At 37.6% G+C, this 22096-nt stretch overlaps 2 protein-coding genes across 5 annotated transcripts; one reads left to right on the forward strand and one right to left on the reverse strand.

Moving 5' to 3' along the window:
• Positions 1-12415: 12415 nt before the first annotated feature.
• On the reverse strand, positions 12416-22032 carry LOC105269904 (Accessory gland protein 36DE). The gene is made up of 4 exons (XM_011310504.1): positions 21727-22032; positions 21530-21584; positions 13610-15076; positions 12416-13050 (listed from the first exon to the last, which is right to left on the reverse strand). Coding segments are annotated over exons 2-4 (1701 nt in total). The 5' UTR covers positions 21532-21584; positions 21727-22032; the 3' UTR covers positions 12416-12818.
• On the forward strand, positions 15716-21484 carry LOC105269883 (sarcomere length short). 4 transcript variants are annotated; one of them, XM_011310492.1, is made up of 8 exons: positions 15716-16423; positions 18118-18412; positions 18821-19117; positions 19286-19521; positions 19718-19961; positions 20151-20439; positions 20607-20901; positions 21000-21484. In XM_011310492.1, exons 1-8 carry the CDS (start codon positions 16259-16261, stop codon positions 21159-21161), a joined length of 1983 nt encoding a protein of 660 aa, XP_011308794.1. In that variant the 5' UTR covers positions 15716-16258; the 3' UTR covers positions 21162-21484. The 4 variants fall into 4 exon arrangements, with proteins under 4 accessions (XP_011308794.1, XP_011308767.1, XP_011308785.1 ...); XM_011310465.1 differs by having other exon boundaries at positions 15722-16423; positions 19286-19611; XM_011310483.1 differs by having other exon boundaries at positions 15734-16423; positions 19286-19611; positions 20229-20439.
• Positions 22033-22096: the final 64 nt, after the last annotated feature.

Raw genomic sequence — 22096 nt, forward strand, 5'->3', positions numbered from 1 at the left:
AATATATATATATTAAAAAATAGACATCGGGAATAGACATCAATGAAAAGGACAGTAATAATTTCCCGGCCTTTCGTTTTCCACTTTTCCTAGTTTAAATCGAAAATAGCCCCGCGGAAAGGTATTTGATGTATAATAACAAATTGACCAGTGAATCATTAAACTCATTGATGAGAATGTCTCAGCAGCCTCCAGGGGTGCGGTTGGTAGTTTCTTGTGGGCAAAATGATTATTTACGAGTTACAACGTATGTACGACGTGAGGATAGACCATTAAGTAGCGAATTGCCGTTACGATATTACTATTACCAACTTGAATCCATCTTTTTACCATTGGAATAGCAATAAATCCCTCGGGAGTTTAATTCTGTTGGATCATCTCCCTGAAGACCACACGGAAAGAAATATTCAGTAATAATTACAGAACTTCCAGTTCCCCGGGTAAAAAAAAATTGTAATCGCAATATTTTTTATGAATTTTGAAACAAAAAAAAACAAAACAATGGTATTTTTGGGAAATGTTTTGAAAAGTTTTTCAAAAATTCGTTTCGGAAATTTTTTTTTCATTTTCTAGAAATTTTTATGAATATCATTTTTTATTTTAATTATACTGTTGTTTTTTTACTTTTTCGATTTTTCAATATTCTCGAAAAAAACGGCATCGAAATTATAAAAAAATGTTCGTATCCAAATTTTTGAAAAATTTTTCAAAACATTTCCCAAAAAAAAATTCTTTTGTCTTCCATTTTTTTTATTTCATAAAAAAAAAATTCTGAAAAGTTTTCCAAAGATTTTTCCAAAATTTGTAAAAAATATTTCAATTACAATTTTTTTTTTACCAGGTCGATTACCGATTACCGAATCGACTCGAAATTGTTCATGTAATAATTTCGCTAAAAATGATGGAAAACCGCGGAAAACTCCCGTGACTTAAGAAAAAATTACGTGAGAGTTCCGTAAAATTTCCTACAACCACCTGATGCGACCTGGAGGCATCAAAATAATCACAATGATCATTATTTTGAAATTCTCGTCGAAAGACTTACGCAACGACGGAAATTGTCGACTGCGAGGGGAACGGAAGAAAAGAAACTGAAAAGAGAAGAAAAATGGCAAAGAGAGGAAAAAGAATTTACGACTGTGGGGCAGGAACATGGCGTTGTTTTTACGATTTCCTCCATTGAGGCGTTCATTATCAGACATCCCTTCGGGATACGGAAGTGGAGAATCCACCAGACGACCTGGTATTTTTGCAATTTTCGTTCATTCATTCCTTCGATAATTCAGTTTCACCTTTATTTTACCTTCTAATTTCAGAAACACTGACAACTTACCGGTCACTTCATCTGGAGGATATCCGGCTCTTGAGATCTTTCCAGGAACCATAAGCCGAAGGCCTCCTCGACAATTGGAGTCGGACTATTGTTGGAGACAATTTCATTCAGTCAAGTGGAATAAGAATACAGATATATAACCCCAAGCCCAGACGGGAAATTGGCCATTCGAATATTCGCATTGTTCAACAGAACAATTTTTATGTGCAAGTCATGAAAATTCAGGTCAAATCATCCGGCGCCTCGAATTTTCACCGATTAAAATTAATTCCTCAGACATTCCAATAACCAATCACTTCGAATTTTCATTCGTACAAAAAAAAAAACAATTTTTTATGGAAAAAATAAAATATTGAAGTGAAGGTAAAACCCCATTTGACATCAAGTGGTTGAATTGAGTCTGAAAAATCTGGCGTTCCAGCGAAAAACTTTTCTCAAAGCACCACCGAAAAATGCATGAAATATTCTCATTGAATGACGAAGGGACGTGCAAAAGGTGTGAGCATGCGAAACCCGAGTATCCCACGGAAAAAAAGGAGGAGCCATTGGCAGTAGCAGCATCCCGAGCACGGTAGGACGATTTCTACGCAGAGTCCTGCCCCCCAACATACACCATCCTCCACCTTATTCCCTCTTTTTTTTTCTGCATTTCCTTTTTTCCCATCTTTAAAACTCGACTCTTTTTTTCGCCTCCTGTACTTCTGTCCTCCCTCCGGAGTGTGGCCACAAGAGTGCGAGTGAGCTTCTCATTTTCGGTCCAGGGCAAAACGCTCAAGAGGACGGCTGGTGAAAAAAGGGAATGAAAAAGGCAGAAAAAAAGCAAAAAAAAAAAAAGAGAGAATAAAAACATTGAAAAAAACAAGAGGAGGAACTCCACCTCCATTTCTACTTGCCTCTTTCTTTATCACCAGTGCTTTGCCTTTGCTCACTGACTCCCCAATTCTCCATCCTCCTTTGTCTTCACTCAAACCTCCCATCCACTTGGTACCTCTTTTCACTCCCACCCATCCTCCCTCTCTCCCTCACTTTTAGAGAGCCCTCTTCACCCTCCTACACCCATCGGGTGGCTCTGTCCCTGTCGTTCATCCTCCCACCTCGAATCCTGCCACGTAGCCGTGTGTAACGGCCTAGTCCTCTCTCACTCTAATTCTATCTCGCGGCCTCCCGTTCTCACTCCCTCGAACAACCTATCAACTCGGTGGATAGACGTTGGGTACAGGACGCCACTTCCACTATACCACCCGATTCTCTCATCCCATCGACCCACGGTTCTTACACCGATACGGCCCCTAGCCATCTCCCTGTGCTCGTGCCCCGCAATACACGCGAGTCAAGCACACGCTCGGACCCTACCTTGCACACCGGGTGACTCCCCAATACTACTTTTTTTTTTAACTTCAACCAATCATTGCATTCGGAAAACACTCAGTTTTCGGATTTACCTTGCTCTTTCATCTTTTTCCTCTTCTCTTCATCATTTCGCCTTTTGAAATCATTCTTTCGTGAATATTTGAGGGTTGGGGAATTATGAGGAATATCGGCACCGCAGCACATTTTTTTTATCACTTCATACTTATTATGTAATTATTTTTTTCGGGAAGTACATTCGTTTTTTTTATTCATCCACATTTTTTTATCTTATTTCTTTTTTTTGTTTTGTCATTTTTGATTTTTTCGGGTTGTGCACGAGTTTTTGGGGAGGACTGGATATTTTTTTTATTATTTCATTTCTATCTCATTATTTAATTAAAAAAACATTCCTTTTTTTTTAATTTATAAAGATTTATTCAGATTTCTGGAATATTTTGGAACATTTTGGAATATTTTGGAATATTTTTGTTTCTGGAATATTTTTTTGGAACTGGGGACTCTCGGGATGACAGTAACATTTCCCCAAAATACAATTGTTTTATTTCGAAAAAGTTTTCCAGAATTTTTTTTGAAAATTTGGAAAAAATATTCCGATTACAATTTTTATTACCTGTATAAATTTATAAATTTATTTTTAAATTGATTTCTCGACGTGCATCTTAAAAAATAGAACACGGTCCACGGTTTTGCTCTAGATGATCAAAAGGTGTGTTCCTGGTGGAGTGTTACGTCTCCTATCACCAAAACCGGAGAGATACTGAAGTAGAAAAGGTCACCGAAGCCTAAAAATTTTCCTTTACCAGATAAGACCGTACAAAGGGTACCGAGTGGTCTCAACAATCCATTCAAAGGTCTCAGTACCACGTGTTGGAAAAGATAGAGGGATTTTCTTTTACCTTGTGGAATATGCATTCACGAGCGCGTGCCAACTTTACTGGGTCAAAGGAATGATTCCGGTCCAATGAGAATGGACACTGATAACGATATGATAGTGATAAAAGGGTTGCACCATTGAATGGAATAAAAAACGATGGAAACCTCTGGAAAAATTATCCATTAATTGCAAAATTATTACAAGCGATCGAAGAATTTCTCTCCCTCCGATAAATTCCTCGCAATTAGCAAACCGCATTTTCATTATAAAACCAGAACTGAATGATTTTAAAAATCATGGGATCTTTCAAATTAAATCGGGGAATAGAACCCGAAATTCAGATTGAGATGGAATTTTATTCGCCATACGGGTAAAAAAAAAATTGTAATCGGGATATTTTTTCTAAATTTTCCAAAAATTTCTTTCGGAAATTTTTTTTTATCATTTTCTAGAAATTTTTACGAATATAATTTTTTCTTTTAATTATACTATTATTTTCTCACTTTTTTGATTTTTTAATATTCTCAAAAAATACGCCATCGAAATTATAAAAAAATTTTCCCATTCAAATTTAAAAAAAATTTTTCAAAACCATTCCCAAAAATAAAATTCCTTTGTTTTCCGTTTATTTTGTTTCATAAAAAAAAATTCTGAAATGTTTTCCAGAAATTTTTTGAAAATCCGGAAAAGATATTCCCATTACATTTTTTCTTTACCCAACCATTGAAACGCGAATATCAAAGAAAAAAATTCCTCGAGAATTAGCAATTGAAAAATGTTGAGACTCTTATCTGAATCCATTGTAATAATTCGTCATTCCCCTCATGTCGAGAAAAGAGCAAGAATCCAGGAGTTCCACTTATCCCCTAATCCCCTGATTCAATCACCTCTGGAATAAAAGAAAAAAAAAAATCACACAAGAATCGTATAAAATTGAAGCAGTCACAGATGGATAAATCGTTGCAATGCACGATTCAATCAGAAAACACTCCTGCAGGGGCAGGGGAATCCCCCGTGAATACGATCTGTACTTGATTGCAGAACCTGCATGTAATGACCGCAGAAAACAACAAGCCCAAAGATATCATCTATAAAGAAATTCTTTTTTTTCTCCACCTGTCTACTCCGTCAGCGGTTGTATACCCTGAAAAATACTATTTCGATTTGAATCTACGTGCAATCTCGGTAAAGAGTCAATTTGTACGGGATGTTTTTCCCGCTGCCAATTGAATATAAATATCAACCGTACGAATTACCTGTGAACCAGTGATTAGTGATCACTCATTACTTGGGTAATTATTGCGGGAAATTATTTTAATCGGCGATGATGCGGGAGTTGAGTAAATTATCCGCAATTCATCGGTTGAAATCACTTTTTTCTATTTAATTCGGATTTTCTTCTTCTTTTATGATCAATAGGTCGGGGATTCAGGAAAATAATTGAATTGATTGTTATTGTTTTTATGAATTATCAGAACGATTCCTTTTTTCGGCATTCGCACTTTTTTTATAATTTTCTAGAAATTTTTGTAAATATAATTTTTTTGTTTAATTATACTGATTTTTTCTTACCTTTTGGATTTTTCAATATTTTCAAAAAAAACGCCATCTAGATTATAAAAAAAAAATTCCTATTCAAATTTTTGAAAAATTGTTTCAACTAATTGTTTCACAAAAAAAAATTTCTGAAAAATTTTCCAGAAATTTTTTGAAAATATGAAAAAAATATTCTGATTACAATTTTTTTTTTACCCGCAATGTTTATGGAGTAATTCATAAAATATCGATAAGTGGAAAATTGGTGATCGAATTTGTCGAACGAAATCGATACAAATGGGTTAATTCGCAGAAACTAATAGCTAAATCAGTATAACGTAATAATCGAACACGGTGAAGTCGATTGGCAATTTGATGGGGATGATTCGACTTGAAATCGGCGTATCGTTGATCATTCATTCAACCACCTAATGACGGTAAAATAACACCAGAGATAATAATCACTCCGTTAAAGTTGCAACTACCCACCTGTCTCTTCCTCATTTTCTTTCCTCGGGTATAATGCATCTGTTGAAAGTACGATTAATTTACCGATTACTTTTCGACCGGAATAATCGAACTGGCACGCGACACACCTGTCACGAGAGCCACTTCCAAGAATTCACGAAAATTATTGGATTATTTGTTTAGTACATCGAGTACGCGTCAGCAATTCCAGAAATTCCAGGAATCAACAATAATTTAAAAATTATTTAATACCTCGGTTATAATATCTTGTAAATAAATTTGCGCTCTCTCAATAATAATAATATCAATAATACAATGCAATTATTTAAAAAATAAATAATGAAATGGCATAATAATAATTTCTTCAATTAAAAAAACATGTCCAGTGAATTCCAAATCTGAAAAATGAATTTATTTCTGAAAGGTATTTTCAAAAAAAAAAAAACCATCACCTAAATCCGTCCCGAACTGTCAAATCTCCATTTTGTAAAATCAATCCAAAAATTCCGCTCCAACCGCACCGCAGAAATAACCGATCAATAATTTTGAGAGTATCAATAATTCATCCTCTCATTACTGTAAATGATTTCAATGCAAAATTTCCCGCCGTTCAAAAATCATTACCCCCCACCCCCTGGCATTCATAATGGCGACTGAAACAATAAAAAAGTATTAAAATTCCATTATTTTTATCAAGACCGAAATAAATTCGATTGTTGCCAATGCCCACCATAAAACCCGCAATTGGCTACACAACGTGGGGAGGGGAGGGGAGGGGAGATGAGGGGAGGGTACAGTGACCGCCGTAGGCACCAGAACAACGCAGTAACCAGAGGGGGATTTGAGGGGGAAAAGGGGTGGTGGGGGCGGCAAGAGGAGGGGGTCAATAAAGCTCCCGCTCCAGAAGTCGTGCGGATCCAAATGAATGCGCGTCATTACACTTGGCGAGTCATTTGAAGGAAGCTGCTCACGACTCGCGTTTATTCTCCATTCTTTTCCTTCCACCTCTCTCACCTCTCTCTTCTTCCATTCCCAAACCATTTCCACTTTGATTTATCGATGCGCGAGATGAATGGCCGGGCCCAGAATCGAAAAAAGATGTAATCCGAAAATTATCGGTGAGATGTTGATGTTTTTTTTTTTTTTTTGGTGGAATTGTATGGAAATATATGCAAGTCGAATTTTAATATATCTTGATGGCAGGTATATCTGATATAGCCTGAATATAATATTTTATATTTTATTTAGTTATTAAGTAGTTGATGGTGGATTTTTTGGGGGAAATTTACGCGACGTGTCTTTGGATTTTATTTATATGAGTATATTATTATTGTTATTTGTATTTATATAGATTTGTGGATATATATTTTTTGGGTGAGGGGAAAGGATGTAAAAAATGCAAAAATGCAAGAATGCAAGAATGCAAAAATGCAAGAATGCAAAAATGCAAAAATGCAGAAATGCAAAAAAATGGAGTCGTAAAAATGCTAAAATAATTATTAAAACATGACGAGAACGGGAGACACATTTCGAGGAATTTTGAGAATGAAAAATAATTCAGGAATATTTTTTTGAAAATCCATTTTTTCGGTGAATTTTGGCCGTGTGGACGGGATTTTCGGGACACCCTGTATTGCAGAGAGGCACATACAACCAGCGGTAGACGGAGCTTTGGGTCGCCGCTAGCTCTGACGTGCGTCCTGGACCCCACGTCTATCCTCTCATTTACCATTTGGTACCTATAGACAGGGTGTACCTATATATACCTATATAAACGTACGCGCGAACACGTACAAGACCCCCGAGCGCCCGATATACGCGAGAAAGCGTACGTAGCTTGGTGGCTCCTATATGTTTTATTTTTTAGACCTCCCCCTCGATGCAATTTTTTTTTCTCTGCCTGTTTTACCCTTCCTTTCTTTTTTTTTTTGGCTTTTATTTTTTCCATTCCGTTTTCGGGATTTTTTATTTCTGCTGCAACCCACTCTAACCCCCACACGCCCCTCGCCACGACGCGCTATTTTTTTTTTCTGTTTTTGCTGTTGTTTTCCTGGGGTGAAATGCCTTTTTTGGGAGGCCGGGGGTGGATGTGTTGGGGATGTAAAACGTTTCGTTTTGCTCCGGTCGGATTTTCAAGTGTCACGTAGATGTTTCAGGGAAATTCGAGAGAAATATTTGGTCACCGGTTTTTCGGGGTTTTTTCAGTGCCGGGGGTTGTAGTGCGAGGAATTTCTATTTTTAATCATTAATTTTTCTTATTTGATATTTCCCCAGTCTTTCAAAAGTGCTCCATTTTTTTTTAAGGAAACTGTTGTTTTTTTGTAATTTTTACCATATGCAATAACAAATTCCGTAGCGAAATGGTAAACTTGGATAAATGCACATGGTTTTGAGACGAATTTTCCCGGATATCTCGTGATTGAACAAAAATATTGACATTTTCATAATGACCAATTTTGTAGAGCTAACCTTTCTCCCCAGAAAACTTATAACCAAAAATATCGCTATCTCCCTTTGATACCGAGATATTCATTAAAAACTGTCATCATAAAAAATGCAGTCACTCAAATTTCCATCGCAACGAAATTCTCACCTAGAATATATTCCGCGAAACTATCGGCACAGCTCTTGGGAGGTCTAGTCTCCCCCAAAAAATAATTTACACACCAATATAATTATCATACGGTATTCCCCAGGACATTTATTCCATCATAAAATTAAGAAAATATTTCCAAAAAATTATGAGTTAAAGGTAAACGAGAGTCCAATCTTTGCGGCGCGTCGTTACACACACTTTATGGTGAAAACTCGTTATGGTTTTTTTTTTTTTTGCAATTTGCGTGAAACAGTTTGCGAGGGTGTTCTTCTCTAGAACGAGGTAAAACGGTAGCGATACTGTTGCCTATATCTATTCAAGAGCCTACCGTTATGTACGAGCCCTCGAGAAAGAATGAAAGCCGAGATAATAAAACTGCTTGGGTCGTGGCTAAATAAAAAGGAAAAGTGAAACTTTCGGAGAGACTAAGTTTCGGTTTAAATTTATTCATTTCGTTATCGCTCACACGCGGGTTTAACTCTGCCATATTGGATTGTTAAAAGTATAAAGGCGTGCAGAAACTCGCGATTTCCAGTCCTAAGATAGAGCACGAAAAATTCCAGAAGGTTTTAACGCAATTTTATCACAATTTTTCCGCGAATTAATTAACCAGCGAGAAATAAAAATTAATGTTAAGTGAAAAAAGTGGAATTATCGCGAGAATTATGAGGAGATGAATTATAATAATTTGCGCATCATCATTATTCTTTAATTATTGGAATCATTTTTTAGTCGGTTTAAATAATAATAAATAGTATTGGAGGAGAGACGAATTCCGGGGATTGTTTGGGGTAATTTGCGGAGAGCGACATTGAATTTGATTCGGGGGAAAAATACTCATGGGATTTGATGTTTCAGTGAAAATTCGGAGGGGTATAATATGAATTTTATCAGGGGCACAGGTTCTCACCTTTTTTCATATTTTCCAACGAAGTTTGAATATTTAATATAGAACACACGATTTTTTCCTTCAATTAAAAAAAAAATTGTTGAACTCCTGAATTTCTCCCGAATTTTTATTTCCAAAAAATCGATTTTGATTCCAAAAATCTGATTTCTGACTGTCTTTAATTAACGCAGGGTTAATTATCGACTGATTACCACAAAGAAAAATTCCAGAAATCAGGGAGCACGGGTGAACCATAAAATGCATTAATTACAGTCTTGCGCTAATGCACTAATTATCGGAGTCACACGAGCGAAAAGCCGTGACCGAGAAAATTTGTGTTTCTCGGTGCCCGAAAAATGATTGACTAGCTGTCGTCCATATGTAGTGTTAATTGGCTTCTTTCCCCCAAACGGAAGGAGTCGCCCCTTTTTCCCCAGAATTCCGAAACATCGTTCTTCCCCTCGTAAAAAAAAAAGTTGGACAAAAAGTATTACATTGAGTGGCTAATCCGTCAACACTGCAACTCTATCCGGTTCTCATATGAATAACCCCCTCATCCTATTATATATCGCTATATATATGTACATGCCAGGGGCTCATCCCTAGAACACGCCCCCGCGACTCTCCACCCCCCTCTCCTCCACCGGAATAAAAAAAAAGGACAAATTAACACGTACAAAATGAAAAGAAAAATCTTGAACGAGAGAGAGAATAAATATTTCCACCTCGATAAAATTTATGGAGTAGAACCGACGACAAAAGAGACGAACGACTACGCAATTATAAATGTTTGCATTTCTTTGACGCTTTTTCTTTCATCCTAAACACCACAAAAAAAAATGATTTAATATGGCGATGATATATGCGACATTTGTTAATCCTCTGAAATTGTTTTTTTGTCATTCGAAATGATATTCAAGTTTCATAACATCACCCCAATAATTCATCACTAATAAATAATAATAAATCAATTATTACTGAATAATTTATTAATTCCCTGTAAAATTAAAAGATTATTCAAAAAACGGGGTAATATTTACTCTATAATCAGATCGATAAACATTTTTCTCATTTGATTATATAATTTGTTGGTGTAATTATTCATAATAATAATTAAGAAATTTTTGCATTTCATTTTTCAATTTTTTACATCAATTTTTCATTCAGATTCAGACACTCAGCTAGAATCAGAGAGATTATAAAATGAAAATGTTCCTCAATTTTAGAATAAATAATAAAAATAAATATATATATATATATATATCGAATAAACCGGTTTTAAAAAATGTTAAATTAATTTTTTTTTTAAAGGGATACCTTTAATCTCATCGATGTGAACGCCTGAGTAAAAAAATTGGCAGAGAGAGGGAAAAATGGATGGAGTAAGATATCCGTCTGTCAAAACAGTAGTCAATAACACCTTTCAATCCGTAAGACCCTTTAATCTAATCTTCTTCGACAACAAGCCCCCGACGTCAACACAAAACCTAATAACACACGTATAACGTTTGAAAGCCGCTAATTTGGTCTTCCGGCGTGCCATGCCACCCTGTCATGACAGCCGACCAAATTAGTCGGCCTATCCGTCAAGCCTGCATCAAATCCCGTTGCATTTGCTGTCGGCAGTCACGAACATCTCACGAGGTGAACGATATTCGAAAAAAGCCCTTTTTTATCAAATTCATTGGTCTAAATTGAGTTGAAATTTGTGGCGCCATTGCGACTTCCGGTTTAAATTACTCTAACTGAAATATATCAATAAATAAATCTATTTTAAACAATCATCTGATTATTAAATATTTTTAGTAAACATGAAATTGTCTTTTTTTTTATTTCCATTGTTAATAATTAAAGATGAAATCGATATTGAAAATTAAATTATTCTCGAAATCATTTTAGAAATAATAAATACAATACAATATTATTATAATTATTATTGTATTATTCATTATTGTTCAGTTTCATTCGCTTGGGTAATATAAAAAAATGATTCAAATTTGAATTTTAGGAAAAACATGAAAATTGAGTTTTCACATTCAAAATGTCGTAATTTCGTAAAAAATTATGGGAATCCCACATTTCGCGGATTTTTTTGAGGTTTATTTAACGAGCCTTCGATTGGGAACACGATGAAGAGAGAAATTAGTCCAGAACCTGGAGAAAAGGAGAGCGCCAGGGTCACGGGTCATTTCAACGAAAGAAAAATTATTTGAATTATTTTCCCAGCCTCGGGAATCGCCAGAGAAAATCTCCCGATAAGTATTTATAAACAATTTTTAGATCCTCCGAATGAACCCAATTTCGCTGGATTTTTTTTCCAAGTAAAGTAATCTGCAAAGACGGTAGTGGTATATGGGCGTGCAATGGTCCGTGAAACTTGACTGGAGATGAGGGATGCAACGATGCCAGCTATGTTAATTAAAACGCATTTTCTCCTCTCTGAAGAAGCCTAGGAGTGACGGGAGGCGAGTGAGGAAAAAAAAAAATAAAATAAATTATATACCCTGGGCTTGGAGGAAGTAGCGATGGTGGAACCCTGAAGCTGATGGCTATAATAACACGTCCCGGACATGACGAACGCACGCCACACGACCGTATACCAACCCAATATTTTTCACTCCCACCTTTGGGTAACCATTGCCAAAAGAAACCCATCAATGTTTCCACCCAAACGAGAATGAGAATAAAAAATTCTCATTGATGTCTTCCCTCTGCTCGTGCGAGACCCAACTATCATCATGGAAATTAGACATCCAGCCCCTGTGCCACTTCGATCATACTAATTTTATCTTTGTGGGATGTATAAGTGGAAAATTGTCCACAAGTCACTCCACTCGCTTCTAGAATTCTTTCTTTTCTTTTTTATTTTGCACAATGCATTTTTTTTTTTTGCTTTCGCGGTTGTGGAGAACCGAAGAGTTCATTCGGGTCAGCAGATAAAACAATCACAAGGATTTTAGATAAATCACTGTAATTCCAGGCACTCGTGAATACCTTGAGCTGGAAATTTTTCAGGGGAAGGTCGATGTTATTATCATAAATTGTCGACTTTTCCTCATGATGATGAATTATTATCCTCTTGGAGGAAAACTCGGAGAACTATTTCTTCAGTTGCTCATCTGAAATTTCATTTTGTCGGCGCATATTTTGGTTTAAATGTCCATGCACCACCATCTGTCGTGGGATTCCCCTGAAATTGTACCGGAAGGCTAGAAAATATTGAAGTCTCTGCTTTATCGACTGTCGACTTAATGGTAACTCGAATAGATTTTTTGGAGAACTCTTATTTATCGTGTAGGTTTATCCTGAAGAAATAATTAACAATAAATTATTATGCTGTGTTTAATTTATCAAAATCATAGTATTGCGTTATTACAAATACTAACAACATCCATATTATTTCTATCAAATTTTATGAATATATCAAAATTGATAATAATAAACGATAATGACAAACAGGAAATTTCCAAAGTTCACATCGAAAATTTCACCTTTGAGATTAAGCAAAAATGACAAATGTCGCTGCACAGATGCTTCAATTAATTCAATTAACATGACAACTAATTTGAACTATCGTCGTCTACAAGTTTTATCCTACAAGTTCTTAAGGACGGATTCGTCTTGAGTCGAAATTTCTTGAATCTAAAATTGATGCACGTGATGGAATGAAAAATGCTTTCACCCTCAAACGAGAAAGCGCAAAAAAGCTCAAAACTCGATGAGCTAAAATGACCTAAATAAAAAAAAAGCATTAGAACTTCTGCTTGGTAAGTTTAGCAATGAGATCCATCTGATTCTGCGTGAAAGATTTGTTCATTATCTGCATGTAATCGTAAAAAATTTTCTCCTTCTCCTCCTGCTGGAGCAATTCCCACTCCTCCTCGAGTTGACGCAGCAGAAGATCCCTCTCAGCTTTTTCATCTTTGATGGAATGTTTCTTGTCCTCATCAGCCCACACGTTCCACATCAGCTTAGCCTCCTCGCTGCATACAAAATAAACATATTAACAAAATAAAATAAGGCCGGAGCCACCTCACGTTATTTTCAATGAATAACGATCCGAATCGAATAAGTTCGTTAAGCCGATTGAACGCCCGTGTGATCGCCTATTTGTGTTCTATTGAGAAACAAGCCCAGTGGCTTTTATTTCTTTGAGCTGTGACAGTGATTTTGGCACGGGGTACTAATGAGGTTCGTGTATACATACCCCATACACACTCAGTGAATCAGTTTAATTATTGCGCAATGAATCTCAAACCCTTGGCATTGAGACCACGAATTTTCCTCGTTCAATTCCTCCCTCATTTTTTTTTAATCAAAACAACCCCAAAAACCTCCCTACATCCTTGAATTAATCATTACCACATCAAAAAGATAATCTCTTTCAAAATAAAATGAAAAAGATGTTTAAAAAATTGAGATGAAAGACCGAATGAGCGATGATACGATAAAAAACCGAAAGGAATTGTTCTCCCTATGAAATCGATCTAGATAATTGAAGTGAGATATCTCCACGGTAATAATATATGATTTCCAAATTACCTGTACATCTGCGAGTGCACACAGAACTGCTCTCGATTAGCCAGCTGCTTGCTGCGTGACTCAATGCTCTTCAGGGCCAATTGCCTGAGCTCAGGATCGACCTTGAGATCCTCCCGCGAGTAAAATTGCTTATCCCTGAACAGTTCCAGTCGATTCTTCATGTCCTTGAGACGCAAAGCCTCCTCCCAGGATTGTTTCTGAATAGCCTTGAGCTCCCTGCTCTCCAAGTCCTCAATCTTCTTCTTCATCTCTTGATGAGTCAAATACATCAGCATATTGGTGGGTGTCTCAGGCACCCAGGATTCGTTATCATCCCGGTTATCTACAGAATGGAGCTCGATGGACGCCATCTTTTCGGCGATGTAATCCTCTTTGTCATGGGATATATCGTGACTGCCATTGGTCTCAGGTACCCCTGAGCTGTCATGCTCCCCTGAACTATCGAGTTCCCCTGAACTATCGGTTTTGTCTTCGCTCCTCTCATTCGGTTTGATGATCGGTCCACCAGTCTCACGTACATTTGTCTCTTGAAGACTCTTCTTGGCGTATCTCTCAGCAAATTTTTTGGGCAGATTCCATCCCTCCGTTGACTGCTGTCCATTCAATCCATGATCAAGGAGATCAGATCGCTCATATGACGCCGAGTTTCGTCCAGGAGAATCGTTATCGCTCTCATTCTTTCCTTCACGAGCCCTTCGTCCAGGTATACCAAAATTCGATCGAGTGGAAGCCGCTCGATTGTCCATGAACTCCTGGTGCCTGACGTTGAAGCTCGCCTGATCCATAAGATTCGTAAAGTCCTCGTTACCGGTCTTCTTTCTCTGTGGGCTGTGTGTCTCTTCTGACGACTGCATCTTGTCACGAAGATTCGTGTTATCCAGGCTCTTTCGAGAGGATACGGCTGAACCCGGGTATGTTATTTCTTTCGAACTCTCTGCCTTGGTTGGATAGCTGAAGTACGATTGAATCCTTCGGAAAGTACTCGGATAGTGCAGACTCTGATCCGATCTCCTCTGCCTCAGCTTCTCCCTCAGGACCTCAAGTGTTGTATCCTCCCGTGATTCCTCTCGTGATTCCTTTTGTGATTCCTTTTGTGATTCTTTTTGTGATTCCTTTTGTAATTCCTTTTGTGATTCCTTTTGTGATTCCTTTTGTGATTCCTTTCGTAATTCCTTTCGCGACTCCTTCCGTGATTTTAATTCATCAATTTCACGCTGATAACTCTCACCCTCAGTCCTCAGCAAATCCTGAAGTTGACTCTGACGTCTGTGAAGTGATTCAGTTCTTTTGATATTATCCCAGTGCGTTGGCTTCACTTTGTCAACGTTCCACGAATTAAATTGCCTCGCTTTTCCGCATTCACGCTCAAAGTAATTCGCTGCTTGTACGTAATACTCGAATTTCAATTCTGTTGCATTACGCTTCTGAGCTGCTAATTGATAGCGCCTCTCTGCGAGTCGGCCAACCCTGATCATTTAGTTCACATCATTACTCATTCATGATTCTTTATTTTCTATCTCTAACATTGAACATTAAAGCTGAGAAATCTGTAACGAAGTGGTGAACACTCAATAGAGATTGCTAGAGATTTAAATACATCAAGAGCTAGAACATTTCGAAAAGAACCCACGCCACTTTAGTCTCAGTCTTCCCATTAAAAATACCAGAAATAATTCATTAGCTCTCGTCCACCACTTCGCAAAGTCATCCCCATAACGACAAAAAAAAATCGAATTATCGATCAATCGAATTAATGCCAATTATAAATGATTAAGAGGCATTGTGTTATTTGGAAATACTCGTGCACTTATATTCCGTAATTTGATATGATTCGAGCCAGCAAGTGCAGAATGAGAAAAGCACATTTTGAGAAATAACAGGAAGTCCAAAACGATCTCAGCTCCAGCGATTGGTTGTACTGGTAAATGCTTATGCAATCACCATTGTAAACACAAGGGTATTGTGATGCAGCCTAAAATCTCGATAATCTCACCAACAAGGAGGGACTCATGGCTGTCGATAAAATCTGAGAAAGATGAGCATAATTCTGAATACTGCTGGCGTACCAGAAGCATTCAGTGTGTAATCTATTTTTGTTCATTCGTCGCGTGACGTCACACTCCGAAAATATCAACATTTTGACCGAACCTGAGATGGTGGCGGGGAGGTGGGGTTTCAGTGACGGCGGTTGGTTCATCCAGATTCTCAATCTTTCCCGGACACGAGAAAATTCAGAATTTTTACGAGGGTAGGTTGTAGCCAACGGAGAAGTCATCGTGGACCAGAGGTTCAAAGGGATCCTCAGAGGATAGTCAGGGGATAGTCAGAGGATAGTCAAAGGATCACCTATAAACCTAGAACTTGAAGAAATTGGGGTGAGGGTGGATCAAGTGGTGGGACAAGTGGATCGTTTACGTCGGCAATTGATTAATTTCCTGTTGGATCGATACAATCAGGAGGTGCAATCACACCTGTGCAGCGTCATCTTCGTCGCTGTCTTGGTATATTGGTCTGATCATTCAATTGACGTGATGGGAATGATCCTGTGCTAATTGGAGATCAAAGAAGACATTCCGGGGTTGAGGCTGAGGCGTTTGTCAGTGAAGCGGGATTTTTTTTTTGGGTGAATATTTTTAATTGACGGGAATAATGCCGGGGGCCGGGGGTCAGCAACCCCAGAGGACGACATTCAGGCCACCATGGGTTAAGGATGGACCCAATCCGTTGCCCATGCCTACAGCTCCATGGACATTGAACAGAAGAGAATCAAAACCCGCTGATGATGCTCCGGCCTTCACTAAAGTTACGTTGAAGGTAATCTCTCTGATATTGTTTTTATAATGATAATTATCATGTATTTATAAAAATCTACAGACAACTGAGACTCGAGTGTTGATTAATTGTTTATGAATATTGGGAACTGGCAGTATGCCACGTTGAAAACTTTTTTTAGATCCAAAGATCAAGGGAACGACTGGATTTTTTTCTTTTTTTTTTTTTAGAAAAATCAGTGGATCTCGATGACTCTGTTTTTTCTCGGGTTTATTTCTCTGGGGTAATGAGAACATTAAATTTCGCGGGGTTTCGGCGAAAGTGGAGGAGAATGGGGGAATGGAAAACGAGGAAGAGGATGAGCTGCAGATGAAATGTGAAAAGTGGATGGGATGGGACTTTGGGTCACGAATTATTTCAAGCTCCGGGGTCTATTTCAAATATCTACCGTGCATGCTCCCAACTGCGTTCTTAATCTCGTATTTCGTGCGAATTAAGAGGATTTTTTCGTGTCTACTCGTTCATTTGAGAATAATAATTCACGAAATTATTGCAAATGCAGAATAAATCGCTGTGGATGCAAACGAAATGTAATACCTCGAATAAATATCAACAAAAATGATAAAATTATTTGGAAAACACCTTCTGGCATCATCACCACTCAATTTAGAAAATGATCTAATCCAGTTAATGTTAAATATCGGATAAACATGACAATTGACGTCAAGGCTGACAAGTCTAACAAGACGAACAAATAATTCCCGAAACGTATGAATCCACAAATTTTGTAATATCATCAACCTCAACGTAAATATGAAAATTGGCGCGCAATAAAGGACTCACTCCACCTCAAAATTCTTTTGCATTGAACAAGACTCAATGTCCAAGAGTATAAATTACAAACTATCAAACGTCACTTGTATTTTTACCCGAGTTTCCACCGACCCCAGATGTTAATGTTTTCTGCATTTTAAAAATCATCAAACGTCACAGATGGAGCGTGAAAAATCTCTAAAAATACAATTTCATTCGGTACACGAGTAAAATGAAGACGACGCTTAATTTCTTCTCATTTTTAACTACAAACATTTGTATCGCTCACCACGAGGAACTGAAAATAAATAGAAAGACTTTTTGGCTGCTGGATTATGCACCCACGTGAGATTCTAACTAATTTAAAGCTACTGACAATGTCAAGTTTGCTAGTATTATCTTAGGATTATTTACTCGTAATTTCGGTGATAACGTATCGTATTGCAGCTGCATTGAAATTAAATGTCAATTAATCACGCGTCAATTAAATTGTCGGTGAGAATAAATAAATGATGATGCATTAGATGAATCGCGGGGGATTATGATATAATTCGATAGAGATGGCAAAATTGATTATTTAAAGGCGATCGATTTGTCTCGTGTCCAATGTCTTCGGGGATTTCGATAGGCGTGAATCATCTATTGTTTCGATTGATTAGTTTCTATTCTAGTTGAGTTTGTGAATGGATATTCCTGGCACGAGCTCTGGAGTGATCTACCGAAACAGATGGACATCCGATGGAAATTCCCAGAGTAGAAATACGAGGATCAAGAGATCGTCAATAAATATCATAATTACTGATCCTTTTTATCTTCTGGTAATTGAATCGTGTGTTGATCTAAAGAAGAAGAGAAGGAATCGGTGGATAAACTAGTTAAGATTTTGTTTGAAATAATAGCAGGATGATTTTGTGATATTGCAGAGTGTTCCAAAACCTGCGGATGCTGTGGCACCAACAGAACCACCGCCACAGGCGCGAAAACAGAGTAAAATAACAATAATACCAGCTCAACCAAATAGCGAACGCAGTACAACGATCAAACCATCGACGAATAAAGCAAAGGCAAGCACAGACAAAGGATCAAATAAATTGGGGGAAAATGGAAGGGTCGAGTCGACGAGTTCAAAGTCACCATTGGAGAGACAAACACGTATCGATAAATCTCGATCACGCACTGATACCAGAGTGCCAATATCGAAGAGTGAAAGCACCACAGGTAAATTATCGAATAGACAGGAACATGTGATTAAAATCTAATTGAAAACTAAAAAATTTCGTTACGCTGCGTCATAATAAAAATAAATCATTCGAGGAATTCGAGAGATTAAAAATTTTAATTATTTCTCGAATAGCTTTAGCACTTGGAAAAAATAGCCAATTGAGAATTGAAATGGAATAAATTCACTGTAATGAAATATTCAGCTGGATGACACTTGAATTTCCACTCATCACCGATGACTGAATTGACTAGATCCCTTCTACAAATCTCCGATCATTGGCACCATCCACAAATAACCCCCCAGTCTAAATTAGCCCCGGCGTTCTGAATTCAATTTGTCAGTGATCATTTCCCCATCGCCCCTAATACAAATTCCACCTTAGCATTGTTTACAAATGTTAACAGGTGCACCGACACTATCAAAAAGCTCATCGAGAGCGGCAATACCACCGCCACCGCCACCGAGACCACCGCCACCACCACCATCGAGAGAAATTGTGCCCGAACTGAAGAATCTACCACCGATCAGTGAGAAAGCCCAAAAAACATTGGAGCTGCTTAAATCGAGGCCACGTAAACGACCTGATTGGTCGTGCATATTGAAGGAAGTGGAGAGTGGAAAGAAATTGAAGCACGTCAAGTGCAACGATAGAAGTGCACCGATCATCGAAAGAGTTAGCAAAGTCATAGCTGATCCACAAGGTAAAGGACTCGTTAAATTGAAATATCAATTAACAACGGGGGATTAAAAACTAATTGCTGTTTGTATTCACCTGACGAGTGGTTGAGGACATTTTCAGGGAAATTCCAAGACCAGGAGACACTTTTTTGAGTTTTAATTTTGTGATTGATTTATCTGTTGCTGTTTAGATCAACCTCACTTCGTTTTTGAATCTGAAAAGTCGAACATGCACAATCAACTGCTCCATCAAATTCAAACTGGAATAAAATTAAAGAGCGTTAAAACTAATGATCGCTCCAAGCCAATGCTCGAGGGACTGAGGAAATTTCGTCGACAACTGACCATTGAGGAGCAAATACAGAGGAAAGAGGCAGCACCTGATATTGCTGAGACTGTTCCTGATGAGATGGATGATATTGACGCTGTAAGGGATGATTTGCAGAGTACCAAACAGATGCTTGCGTTGGAATTGAGAAATAAGGAAGCGCTGGAAAGAGATAATAAGAGGCTGCAGGTAGATTAGGGGCTACTTTGCTTTTGTCATTGCATTTTTCATTAGAATAACCCTTTTTCTATCAAGGTAATGTCTTCCTCATTGTTATCAATTAATTTACGTTTAGGCGAGGGTTCTGAACTTGGAGGCGGAGTTGGAACGAGCTAAACTCCAACAAAATGTTGTTGAACACAAGAAACAGGATGAAAAAATTCAGGAATCGTTGAAGAAAGAGGCGGAGGCTGCGAGAAAAGATGTGGAGAAATTGGAGAAAGACTTTGCTGTTGTCGCCGAGGAGAGGGACAAAACGAAAATTGAACTTGAGGAGATGAAGAGGATGTACGCTAATTTGGAGAGACGTATGAAGGCTGGTGAGTTTTTAAGACGTCAAATGCCAAAAGGGAGAAGAGAAAAATATAATCTCTTCATATTATATAATATCTTGAATTAACTGGATTTACCGATTAATAATCTTCTTCGCTGCTAACTCGCACTAATCCTGAGCAATAAAAACGTCGAGCTAATGCTTCTGCTTGATTAATCTGCTTCTTTCCTGTCAGAGTTTTATTGGGACTGGCCAGAGCCCATAATAGAATACCCAGAAGAGAGTCCAGAGGCCGCGTGGTACGATGTTTCAGGAATGGCATTGGCAGGATGTCCAAGTGCCAAGGATGTCGCGAAAATAGCATCGCAGAAGAGCATTGACAAGGGGGAAAAGACACCGAGTGAGTCGGAGGAGGAAGAAGAATCATCGGAGGAGGAGGATGAGGATGAGGATCCCGAGGCACAAGCTGAAAAGCGGTTGCAGAGGGAGATTAAATTGCTCAATACAAAAATCAGGAATTTCAAGTAAATACAGAACAGCTTTATCATAAATTTCTCGAGTCGATTGTTCTTTTCTCAGAATCAAGAAGAAATTGAGAATTTTTATCGATAAAAATCTCTCCCCGCTTTTGATTTATATTGTAATTTTTTTTTGGCGGTGGGAATTCGGAGTAATAATGATTTCCCCCCAGGGACAAAGCGGCGAATGCAAAGAAGGAAAGACACGCGTTGAAAGAACAGATAAAACAGCAACAAAAATTGCTGAAGGAGGAGAAGAAAAAGTATAAAGGACTTCAGAAGGAAGTTGATAAAATGGCGAAATTAATGGGAGATACAGACGACGAAGATGCTGAGGATGAGGAAGAGGAGGAGGAGGAAGAGGAGAGTGAATCTGAGGAAGAATCGGAGTCTGAGGAGTCTGAGGAGGAGGAATCCGAGAGTGACGACGAGGATGATGAACCAGAGGACCGAAAGAATCACTTGCAGGTACACTCGTCTTTTGAATTTGTCGATATTTTTTGGATGGGAATAATTGTTAACTTTCTCGATTATTTCAATTCAATTTTCGATTACTTAAATTGTAGTCAATCGTGAAAAAGCACGAGGGAAGAATGTCATCCCTGAAGAAAGGGAATTATCTGCTCAAAGCTCAAGTGGACCGACTGAAGGACGACCTTGTGAAACAGCGTGAGGCAAGCCTATCCCTCCAAGAGGACCTCGACTCAGTTCTCGCTGAACTGGGATAAATTTTGCATAACACGACCTATAGTTGAAGGAACATTACATAATAACACTAACATATGCACATAAATAAAAGGAAACAAATACCGAATTAATTATACTGAGTACTGAAAGCAAACACCTACACAAATTACACAATTAAAGCGAGACAGAGTCAGAAATTATTGAGAGAAACATTCAGATCGTTGCTTACTTTTTTTGCAGACTAGACGATATGAAAGGGAAAAAAATAATTATGGAATTAACGCAATTTTTATTTGCTATTATGTTATTTAAAGTGTAAGATATTTTTTAATAAAGGAGATGAATATTGGCCATTGGTTTAAAACCTGCAGACATTATTTATCAATCATGCAAACAATTTTCGACTTACATTTGCAGGTACTCCACAGAAGTCACTGGAAAAGGCACTCAGTAGAAGATTCAGTCTACAAAGAGAGAATTTGTGGTCAATAAAAATAAAAATAATGACTCCAAGTAAATAAAATGAATGACATGAAATACCGGAGCCGGATTTTGTTTTTTTTTTTTAGGTTAAATGCAGATGAATTCATGGAATTTATGACTTACGGGGGTTTATTAGATCCTCGGAGACTCGTAAGAATTTTGATATGCTTGATTGATCGGGTTTCTAGGGTCTGACGTTATGAAATGTCAAAATACCCATTGTTCTACGCCTTGATCGATGAGTTTGTCAGTGTGACTGTTAGAATCAATGCGGTAAACACTTTTGAACGGACCAACCGACATCGACTTATGCCTATGCGTATGGCGTCGAGACTATAAATACATCAAGTGCATGATATATGTCACTTACGTAATAATTCAATGCAATCCTCAAAACACACGAATTTAGCATTAAGAAAAAAATGTTACTTCTGAATTAATTTAATTCTGCCATCAAATTGATATTTTTCTCTCAGTGCCAATTACTTTTTTT

Source organism: Fopius arisanus, unplaced genomic scaffold (assembly GCF_000806365.1).
Source record: "Fopius arisanus strain USDA-PBARC FA_bdor unplaced genomic scaffold, ASM80636v1 scaffold00003, whole genome shotgun sequence".
Classification (NCBI taxonomy): Eukaryota; Metazoa; Arthropoda; class Insecta; order Hymenoptera; family Braconidae; genus Fopius; species Fopius arisanus.